General features: G+C 35.2%; 1 protein-coding gene across 6 annotated transcripts in view; it reads left to right on the top strand.

Moving 5' to 3' along the window:
- Nucleotides 1-12,417, top strand: part of LOC116426547 (pikachurin) — a 294,970-nt gene that overhangs the window by 222,093 nt on the left and 60,460 nt on the right. For all 6 annotated transcript variants that reach the window (XM_031975636.2, XM_031975635.2, XM_076370219.1 and 3 more), the window contains one exon: nt 6,046-6,190. In XM_031975636.2, the coding sequence (XP_031831496.1) occupies nt 6,046-6,190 (145 nt within the window). The remainder of the gene's footprint in view (nt 1-6,045; nt 6,191-12,417) is intronic.

Genomic DNA, 12,417 nt, shown 5'->3' with positions numbered 1-12,417 from the left:
GAATGTTCGCGGATTAACTGGTCGAAAGAACGACATAAATAGGCTGTATAATAAATCGGCGTATAAATACGGACGTTGCTTCCACCTTTAATCGACCGGCGAATCGAAACACTACATAAAAGCGTTTGAAAACGGCAAGCGGTTATTTGTATATATTAAATAACGCAATCACTCTTCCATTTATAATTCGAATATTTTGTTTACAGAATGATATTCTTCTAGAAAAGTTCTAATAACGAACAGACAAGTATGTTTTCGAATCTAGCAGATAGAAAAGTTACTACAACTATAATTCATAGTTTATCAATTTTTCAACATTCCTTTGTTTATAAAAGTCGTCTTAACATCTTATACGTAGGTAATCCCATTTATCTTAAGCTTGTTAAATATTTTTTCTTATTTTTAACAATACAAAAAGAAAATTCAAACAGAATTTGCAATAAAATTTTGTTTATTCAAAGACACACTTTTAACAATTTTATATGGTTCTATTTAACAGAAAAACATAAATGATCTTGAAATATCCAGAAACATGATCTTGATTCAAAACGCAATTACCATAAAATATTCCCTCGTTAATCAAATTTTATTCGAAACTTCTTTATCACGAAAGATAACAGAACCATTTCGAAATGCAAGATAAACGAGACCCGCTGCGTATTGTACGCTCTATAAATGCACGAAGCTCCACAGTCAACCAACAACTGTTAATCTTATAATAAGTAACAAACAACTAGAGTTAGTCATTAGAAGATAACAAGTTAGAAGCTTTTGAGGGGCTCGATTCAAATCAGTGATTCTAAAGCGAACTCTCGTCAACGATTACGTTTGCACGGTGGAGTCCATTATGCGACAATCTCGCGGAACGTCTAAGCATCTTTTCCACTGACTATGAACAGCAAGAACTTGGGGAATAAAAAGCGAAATCTTTGCGCGAGCGATTCTGAAAGGGTTGCGTCTTCGTTATACTGTCCCGTATAACACGTGCCAGTTGCCGTTCGTTCTCAACGGTGAAACGAAATCTCGGAGCATTCGAGTTTACTGCCTTACGTACTCAATTCAAGTAGTCTTTTCTTCAATTAACCCCTTTCCTTATATTCTGGAATGAGACACGTGACGTATTCTAATTGAAAGTAAAGTTCAGTCTAAATGGAATATCTATAATTCTCTTCTTATTAATGCTTTGTAATAATTAACAGTAAAATAATTACGACCGAAATGGAATGTCTTCGCTTATTTCCGGTCGAAATGGAATGTTATTTTCTAATTACTAATATTTTTTAATTAAAGCTATCCGCCTACTTTCAGTCGAGATTGAATATTATTTCGTTCTTATTAAAATTTCGTAGTTGAAGTAATTGTTCGTTCCTTTAACCGAAACGAAATATTCTTATATTCTTTATAAATATTATTATATTCTTCTTATTGATATTCGACAGTTAAAATAATCATACGTTTTTTTTAGTCGAAATGAAATATTATTTTCTTTTTATTAATATTTGGCAATTATCGTAATTATTCATTTATTTTTAATCAATATGAAGCATGGTTTCCCTTTTCATGAATATTTCATAATTAAAGTAATAAATATAGATCTAGTGTGAATTCAGAAGACCTTGCTCCTTTAGCTAATTAATAAAGACATTTTTTAGTATGCAGTTATATTATGTTTCATTATTTTACGTTATATATTTGAGCACTCACAGACAAGTTGAAGAATCACTTTCACGGTACACCAGTGTCCGCATTATAGATATTTGTACGGCTGTGTTCTGAACGGAAGATAATATCCAGTGATCCGAAATCGGATAGAAATAGAAATTGTATCTTGAAATCTGGCCAAAAAATACAGCGTTAAAGGAATCGTGGTCTTACATTGCTGTCTTCTTTGCTGTTTCATCGGTGATCTACATATCATAAGGGTTTAAGACTTCTGTTAAAAAAATGTAATGGTTTGAAACGAGGAATAGAAAATGCTAATCTGTTCTTCTTTCACTATTGTGTTATGTAAACATATTATTATTACTATTGTTATTATTATTAATATTATAATCTCTTTGAATCGAGAAAAATTGACCACAGAATCAACACTTAAATTTTATAATGTCAATTTTATTTGCGATAAAAACGTCGGGTCGTGCATTTAAAAAAGATAAGTTTGAAAAGGTCGAAGTTATTTTATTAGAATATAAATTTCAGCAAGGAAATTAGTTCATTGAAAAGTGATTCGCTTGAGCCAATTTTCCTGCGTTTATTCAATTATATTTCATCGAGTTAACAAAAATTTACTGTTCCCGTGGTAATATATAGCTGCTAACAAATTCAATGAATTCTTTAAATCACTTCTCGCTTGCCCGTGATTTAAAGATCTATAAATCTCCGTTACAGATGCAGTCGTATTTTCTCTTTAAGGCGATTAATTTCTAAAGAACGTTCCTTCGTGCAATAATTTTTACTAACTCTTACGGATTGCGCTGTGATTTGAAAATTAAATAAGTTCTCGCAAAACCGAGTTATCGATCCAACCATATTTCCTCCTTACACAATGATTATAATATTATTTAAGCAATTCAATTATTATTATAGATTAATTTCATGGATTCACTAATTATTACCGCAGTAATTATCACTGTATGAAAAAGTAATTAAAAAGCTCTCCATGCAAAACATGTTCCAGAAACAAGAACTTGAATATCAGTTAAATTAAAGTGGATGTCCTCAATTTACACTTACTACCGAAAAATGTTACAAGTATACAGTTACATATTTAAAACATTGACAGCATTGAACATTACAAGATTAAAATATTTCACTTTACATTTAACATCATTAAAATAAGAACATTTCTTTTATTTTTCTTCTATTAAACATTTTATTTTATTTAAACTTTGCAACATTGAACATTTTAGATACTTTAATATTTTCATATAATGTTCTATATTCCTTTATATTGTCATTTATATTTATATTCATTTACGTTATCGGTTATATTCATATTTATATTCATCTTTATCGTTTATATCTATATTTATATTCATTTATATTTACATTCATTTAACATTTTAGTTACAAACACTTTTTCCTGTAATTTCGCCAAATTCTACAATACAAGGCTGATCCGAAACAAGTTTCGTTTTGTCTTCCTCGCTGCGGGAAGGACAAAAGGAAGAACCCGGTCTATCAGACGTTGCGCTCATTATCGAATCTGCAACAGTCGTAGCTGGTTACTCGCAACGGAGCTTTATTAAGCTCCAGAACGTGACTTTATTCCAGTCGCATTGTGTAACATCGACGTCGTGGAAATGTCAAGTGCAGTTACATACAACGTAGCCGCGATTGCGGAAAAGTGTGGCTGGAAGAAGGTCAAGGTCGCGTCTTGTGATACGCCCTGGGGAGCTCTTAATTATTTCGCTTGGTCTCCCCGAAAAATGGGACTCCGCCAGAACCGTAACCTCTTGAGCGAAACACGCGAAACCTTCACGCAATAACATCGACCAATAAATACTTTTCCGAGTTTATTATTCAATTATAATCCTTTTATTGTATGCTGAAACAATGATAACTATATTTCGTTACAATGTTGCATTTATTATATTCACACTTTACTTAACGAGAGCCTATTAACACTAAACGCACTTTAGCTACCGATAATATTTTTGCGACAAGAATATAGGTGATGGTTAATTTAATATGGAGACAATGCACAAAATAACTTTTCGGTGATAAGAAACCGATTATATATTTTTATTTGCTTTTAACGAGAAAAGAAAACTATAGATGCATTTTTTAATTTGGAAGTATCGGTCACTTGACCGGGCGTGGTACGTTTACATTAGAAATATTGAACATCCTCCAATGAGATTTGGACGATATTTTTGTAAACCGAGTTAAAGAGAAAACATACGTAAATTAAGGAACATAGATATTTAATGTTTCATGTACTGATGCATTATACAAAAGCTTAATATTAAATATCAAACTCTGTAATTTTTATATATCAAATCGAGCGGTGAATACGAGGCGTTTATCTAATGCAAAGAGTAAATAGGCTTAAATGAATGTACTGTATCAGAAAGTTTCATTATTTTCTTATATATAATGTTCTTGAGAAAAATCGTTAGATTATGTTAAACTAGGTGATTTACTGATTCATATTTATAATTGGTATTGCCGTTAAGAAGTTTCTTGAAAAATCATCGGTTGTTAATCATTGATCTCTGAAGAATCATACTTCAATTGTTAAGAGTTAAAATGTGAGTTAATAATATTTATATTAATAAGACAAAACAGAACAGTGACGAATTCTTAGGATTTGATTATTCTAGTCAAATTTACAATTCATTTATTATTTAATGAATTTTTAACAATTACATTTATGATTCTTTATGTATTATAAATATCCTTGCATAATATAATTCGAAACTATCAAAAAGTGAAGATGAAAAGATCGGCGATCAAAACTTGCAAACTGCAAAGTATAAGAGAACCCGGACGTTCGAATTTTCAAACTCAAAGATTGAAGATTGGACGCTGAAAATTGATGAGTGAATATAGATGGTTATTCACTCGAAGATCGAAGATCGAAGAGCTTAAAAGTATGAACTTGGGTAATCTTGAGTACTTACGGGAAGTTCAGTCTTTGGAAGCACTAGAAAATGAAACTACATAGATCAGTTGAAGCGAAAATAATAAATTTATCAAAATATCGAAATTGAATAAAGACGATTGCTATTCAAATTTGAATATTAAAAAAATTCAAATTTTTTAAATCAAAAAGTACGAATAAAATGTAATATAAAAACGTTAATATTAAACAAAATCCAACCTAACCATAAGTTTTACCTGCATATTCAAAAATTTCAAGAATTTTAAGCTAATTTAAAGTAATTTAATTAATAAAAAATATTCTATAACTATTATTTTATATTCCGTTATAAATATGTTTGGTAAAAAAGTAATGGTAAACGATTATTTATTAATAATGAAATTGTATTTATATTTATATTCATTTATATTATCATTTATATGATAGTATTTAGTAATTTATCATTGATCGATAATTCCAAACTGAAAGGATATTCCGAGCTTCAAGTTGTAACAACTCACCACGAATTCTTGTCGAGATTAATAGATTACGAGAAAGATGTCGAAAGGAAGTTTTCGATTCGCATGGTGCAACGCGGCAGAAAACTTGCAGACAGCACACGTGCCACTGGCGGCGTGCTATTAATTACGTACTTCGACTGCGTAGGATTTACGGTGCACTCGACGCAACTCGTTAAAATTTCTCATTACCATGTCGTTTACCCCCGACAGTGATAATTGCCGCAACTTAGGATCCGACCCTTGGCGCGGTGGTTGAGCACGTCTCACGCGGAACTTTCTGTCTTTCCTGCCTTGCAGAATTGTTTTCGGCGCGGGGGCAAAACAAACCGAAGAAGAACATAAGGGAATTAGTAGTGGAGTCACTAAATGGGTATCGACAAGATTGTGATATTTATTATTAATCCTTTGCGAAGGAGAATTTTTTAGATTTCTAAAAAATCTTGTTTCTATAAGAAACTGAATTATGTATTGAAGTCTTAAATATTAGAATAGAAGAAAACTGTATATCAATCTCCCGCTAGTTGGATAATTAAAGTATTCATTTTAAGCTTTCAATTTTAAAAGGATTAAATTAAAAGAGTCTTATAAGTTACTTTTACATTAACTGTAGAAACTATATGAATATCTTATTTCAATGAAAATGATTGTACAAGTTCCTTCAAATGGAATAATATTTCTTCTTCGAGTGCTGTAAACGACTAAGCATGTTTGAACGAATTTTAAAGCTATGCTGGACATTTCCATCGGATATAGAGTACCGAAAATTTTTATTACAAAAATTTTAAAGGAAGATGTAATTAAAATTTGCAATGCGTCCTTCGTTTGATTTTACGATCAGACACGTTATATATACGTAAACATAAATACACAGCGGAATAATCGAAGTTCTTGGATGACCTGAGTGAAGAAAGTTGACGTGATGTTGATATTTGTTCGCAGGTTCGATTGTGGCAGTGGAGTCGGCACTGTTAGAAGTACGCAAACTGTCAAGCTCAACGAATGGAACACGTTGACTGTCTACAGGCACCGATGGGACGCTTGGATCCAGCTGAATCAAGAGAAACGTGTGGAGGGCAGATCGAAGGTAAGGTCACCGCTTTACCCTTACGACTGTGTTGAAGCAAGCGGATTGCGATCGTGTACAATTGATTTTTGTCAAATTCACTTTCGGTTTGTGACAAATGTAATAAACAAAAGTTATTTCTTTTGAATTAGGATTTATACAATTTTTCGAAATGTATGAATTTAGCTTAGCGTCAAGGGGTAGAAGAAAATTGTGTGAGGTTCATAAAACTCTGAATAACATTACTGTAACTCAATCTTTAAAAATGTGATGTTGCATAAGCTTGACGCATTAATCCAGTGATGAAATGTTAAGAGTATACTTACTCCGTACTTTACTACTCTCTACTTTGTTATTCTGTGACTCCTCTACTCTACTATTCCCTACTCTGTTATTTTGCTAATCTACTACTCTACTACTCTCTACTTTGTTATTTTGTTATTCTACAACTCTCTACTTTATTATTCTGTTACTCTACTACTCTACTACTCTACTACTCTACTACTCTCTACTTTTCACTCTATTATTCTACCATTCTATTACTCTACTACTCTACTACTCTACTTCCATCTACTCTGTTATTCTCCTACTCTACTATTCTACTAATTACTATATATTTCTACCCTCAACTGAATCTCCTTTACTCTCCATTCTCTTCCCATTACTCACCCAAGCAACAAAACAAAACTCTAATTTTACTTATTCTTTACATTCATCATACACGATTCACCTTGACAAAATAGTAAACTAAAACCAGAAATCTGAAAGAAAGTAGACAAACTTTTATCCGAAAATACCGCATTCTCATAGTAACCAAACTAATATCTACGACCAGCAATTCCAATATGAACGCACCGCCGACAATTGCCTTTCCTTGACACGATTTTTCTTTCACTGAAATAAGGGTCGCATTCCCCCAAACGTTTCCCTTTAAATTCCGAGTCGGATGACGTCTTTAGAAAGACGGGCGAATCTTTTCACCGACGTTACCGCGTATTCTTGCCTCGCCGCGGATCCGACGTCGTCGTTATTCACCAGCATGCAATTCCATCCGCGAAGCGACGCCGCGAAAACGTTGCTTCCCAGGGAAATCGTCCGTTTAATGACAAACCTACAGGAACCGGGCTCCCCGCGATCGTTCCTCGAGACACCGACCGGGCGGCCGACGGGCTGCGAATTTTATGACGTTAATTACCAGCCTCCTCACTCTCTGACGTTCCTGTTTTTCCTTCCGCTTCGAACCCACGCGCCTCGCGATTTCTTTCGCGGCTACTCCGCCATTAATAATGTGATATTAATGGAATTTAAATATGTTTTACTTTAAAAAAACATAGGAATAGTTAATTGAATAAAATACAAATAAATAGAAACGATATGGCTCACAGTGTACAGGTCTTTTCACTTTTCAGGTCAACGCAAATCTGTCTCTCTAAATTTCCCGCCATCCGCACTTAAAAATCATTCTCTCTCCCACAAGCATTCTTCTTACTCACACTTCCAACAAATTCTCAAACACACCCTACTCTCACTACCACGCACTCATCATCCTTGCTTACGCATCCCTCGGGAAAACCCATCAAACCTTGGGTCTGGTCTCCATGAGTCCTTTTCTCTTTTATGGCCCTCAGAATATTCGCTGCCCCACTGTTTTAAAACTACGATACTACAATAATTTCCTACAAGAAAATGGAATTCTGTTTTTATTACGCTCGCTCTTGGAGAGGAAACGTTCATCATCGGGGAGTAATACTTCCTTTGTTATCTGAAGGAAGAATTAATAATATTCGTATTTTATAAATCTACAGTAAACTCCTGTATAACGCGGTTAATACCGTACGCGTTGTATGAATTCGCGTTATAAGAAATCGAGATTTTTATGAGGATTATATATTAATCGTGTTAAACTTTCGGCTGTTTTAGTTGTATAAGTTTCAGTTATATAAGTTAAAATAGAAGTAATACTGACAATGTTTCACAATCTTCTTATATTATTTTTATTTAACTGAGATTATTATCGATAATCGATTTTCTTTCGAATTAAATTTCTCCATCAATGCGATGAAAAAAGTCAACGTTAAAACCAAGGATTGAAATGGTTCCGAAAAAAACTGTTTGAAACTGTTATCGGTTCCGACCGAAATAGTTATGGAGAACCGAAGTAAAGTCATAACTGTTATTGACTTTTCTGAAAGTAATGCAGAACTTCAATACAGAACCGAAATGCAGAACCGAAAGGTAACACTTATAGAACCGATATAATATCGGTTTTCAATCACCGGAACCGAAATCGATATACAGTGAACATTGGATAATTGCAACATTGTCATTACCACCATATCCTCACTAGGTTCCTTTTACTGCGTCATAGTCCTCGACGACTGGCAGCGGTTGAATGTTATAACATGATCCGACTGTTGTCGAACTCAACGATTTCAACGTTTCTTTTTTTTATTCTCAGTCCTCTTCCATATTCGAAATTTTAATCGCTTATTATACAAACAATTATGATCATAATTATATCGTGTTTGGTGTCGTTTTAATGGAAAGACATAACAAACATGACGGTGAAAGTTTCATTCATCAAAAGTCGAAAATAAAAAAGTTTGATTTTTGAGTTAAAAATCTCAAGCTCATCGCGAGCTTTTAATGTTGCCGAATGCTTCGACTCTCAGCCTTTCTTTTCCCTTAATTCGCGTCGTCCTTTTCTCCGTCCGTCATGCTAAAATCTTCATTTCTTGAGGTGGATTTGATTCTACCTCTTCATAATTGCAACCTTCCGGTCCCGTTAAGTGTTGTATTTATCTAATGTTCACTGTACTGAATAACAGTCACGACTTTATTTCGGTTCTTCAAAACTGTTTCGACAACCAAAACTAATATCATAACTGTTTTCAAATCCTGGTTAAAACACGCAGGCGTAACAAAATTATATTAACGTGCGATCACGTAATTACAGTATTATACCCGTCGGTCGTCGAACGATGCGTTCTATAATTAATACCATTAATTCACAGAGTGTCCTCTAGAAGTGTCCCGACGCTGCTAAGAAATAATGGTGCAAGCGAGTTCGGGAAAGTGGAAAGAACAAAACTTTTAAGGCCAAGCAATGTTTTCCACTCGATACATAAAATAAGCCAATTAAGAAGTTCGTAAATTTACGAGAGCTTTTCCGTTTTCCTGGAATTTTAAATGCAGTACCGGTACACCTGCGAAACATTAGCTCCGATGGAGGAGAAAAATTTCGCGAGAATAAGAGAAAACGGAAAGGCAGGCGAGATGTTTGTTCGAAGAGAAGAAATTAACTGCATAAATAACAAATTTAATCGCTTTCCTGCTGAGCGAGAATTTAATTTTACAAGTGCGCCCCGCGAGTTCCGGGGAAAGAAATTGAGAGGAGTTGAACTTCAGCGATTCCGTTAACACCTTCATTTCTTTATCACCTTCGAAAATTGTTTGCCTTATTTTGAATGTTTAATGTACTGATTGACACGGTCTATAACATTAAAACGTGATGACACTAAATAATTTCGCAAACAATTTCATTTAAAATGACCGCCGAGAAGTCACTAAAAAGTGATTGAGTAATTAACCCCTAAGGCCGCGAAACAGATTAATCGACGAAAATGAATTACCTGTTCTAATTCTATTGATTCAATTCATACCACAGTCAACATGTATTTCTTTATTCAATTAAACGAAATCTCAAATGTCCATAACCTTTATAACAAAACACATTCACCATTAGATTCGCAAAATTCACTAAAATTTACTAATCAAACACAAAATCTTTAGGATGAAAATCTTCCCCTTAACAGAATCCAAAGAACAGTCCAAACATTCTGCTGTCATCACGAGTGCCCCTGAATCATGGCATTCGCAGATACCAGAAACGATAGACCGTCCGAAGGAGAATGCGCGTCTATCGAAGCTAAAACAAAGAAATTATCATAAAAGGTGTAGCGAGGCAAAAGGGGGAAAAAAGAAGAAAAAAAGGAAGAAAGACATAATCGCCAATTGTATCGGAAAAGGGGATCGGGAAGAGAACAGAATTGACTTACCTTAGACCAGAGCGCGAACAAAAGGATGGATGGCTTCGTTTCGACGTCATTGTGTCTCATTTGTAAAATAGGGAGGAAAAAAACGAAGGTAAATGATGGTCGGGGGATGGAAGACGGCGAAGAAGAGACGGAATAGTCGCGAGGAGTGAGGGTGAAGGGTGGAAAAGGCGGGGACAAAGGTAACGTCGACCCGCGTGTCGCGAAAACCCCGGGTGGTAGCTTGAAATAAAACCGAGACGAGTAAGTGCCGGCGTGATTAAAACAGAGCACTGTAGTTAACAACGGGACGCGTGTATGCGTTTTGTTGGTAGTGCTAGAGAGGGACGGAGAGGAATAGAGGGTGGAGGCAGAGAAAAAAAAGGGAAGAGCACGAAGAGGGAAATATCCGACTTGCTCGCGCGCCTGAAAGACGGGAAAACGTCAAAGAGGATTTTCCGGTGTTTGCGTCGGAAAAGGAGAATATTACTTTCGATGCTTCGAGAGCGACAGCCGTATCGAATTACGCTCCCAAATGGAGCGTGAAAACAGCTGCCGAACTTTGCGCGGAACTCAATTAATTTTTACCGTTTTGATTCGATGATTTCCAATCGAGAAGACCTTTGCGCGCCTTTCCGTGTGAGTTTATGCATTGCGTTGGTAATGTAAATATGTTTGGATATGTTTAACCGCTTGTCCTATGACTTCTTTCACAACTGTGCTTGATGAAAGTACTTTCTTGTTAATTATTTAGTAGAAAAACAAAAGATTTCGATGATTATTCTGTGTTTGCATTTACTGTAGAAGTTAAGATTGGTCGTAGATATGTAATATTTCATTTATACGAAAAATAAATAAACAATGTTTAGATTTGTCTAATTTAGTTGAAAATTTTCATCGCGAATCTGACTCGATATTATAGGAGAATGGATTAATATGGTTTCTGTGCTATTGGCTCTTGAAAACAAGCAAATAATTGTGCTGGATTTCTATTGAACAGGAGTTCAATAGGTTTCTGTTCGTTAGTTATGTACATATCGCGGATATTTAAACACATACTACACATTGAAGTTTTAAACCTATCAGATCATTCGAAACCATCCAATTTTCTTCATTACTTTTTCTGGTCGAATACCCCCATAACGGAGATTTCGATCTTTCATACCTAAATTCGAAAGCTACAAGTGAATAATTTAATTATTAACATAAAATATATCATTTTCTTTTTCCTAGCATGTAAAACCTCAATGCATGCCACAGCTGTTTCCTGACAAAGATTTTCGGCAGTTTAAAAATTCTCGTCCGCGAAGGATTAATAACGCAACTTATCACAGTGCAAGTAATCCGCAACAATGTCCATCGCGCCTCCAAACAACGCCAACAACCGCGACAGCATTAAATTCGAATCGCCCTGTTTAAAGACAGATGGCCGGGGCAGTGAGGGATGAACGGGTCGAACCACGCCCATAGAAGCTAACGTGGCCGCGGCCAGTGTAATCAGTAAAATGTACCCCTGTGTCGGGGATGGCAGCGAAAGTCGTCCATAGTCCGGTCGATTAAGGAAATTCAGTCGCGATATTATACTCGTACCGGTTGTTTATCGATCTCCCTCCTCCCGGTACTCTCGCGCAGCTAATTCTACCCTAATTCATGCCCGGCTGCCATAATGGAACTGGGTCGGTTGGAGTCCAGGCGTCGCGTTTGTGGCACGGTTTTATTAAAATTTTCGTAATACTTAGCACGACCGGGTTCCCATGGTTAATTAAAGCATCCCGCCGTCTAATATTGCGCGCGAGCTTCATAATGGATTACAAAATTCGTTTAATTCATTTTACACGCCTTAGCAATTACCTCGCTACACGGGGCTCGGGGCACGCGTTCATCTTAACTAGTTAACCGCGTTCTTCGAGTATATACGTTATCTTAAAATTAAAGTGATGCTAATTCTTCCAAGGGTAATTTATTTATTTGTTCAGATAAACATGCAATTCTTCTTCGTTCATCAGTTGTTCTAAGAACAATAGCATGAACCGTACAATAAACATCCGTAAACCTAATGTTAAATGCAACAGATCGTTTTCAGAAAGTGTATATAAAATTCGAGATAAACAATCGCGTTAACTTCCTACAGCTTACAGCACGCGTTGCGAGTTTAAATACGAACACACGTGAAGATAATTTCATTTTTGTTACGCAAGATACGAAACTTGTTAA

The sequence above is a fragment of the Nomia melanderi genome, chromosome 8, assembly GCF_051020985.1.
Source record: "Nomia melanderi isolate GNS246 chromosome 8, iyNomMela1, whole genome shotgun sequence".
NCBI classification, from domain to species: Eukaryota; Metazoa; Arthropoda; class Insecta; order Hymenoptera; family Halictidae; genus Nomia; species Nomia melanderi.
Note: the sequence above shows the minus strand (reverse complement) of the source record. Positions and strands in the feature narration are given on the sequence as shown.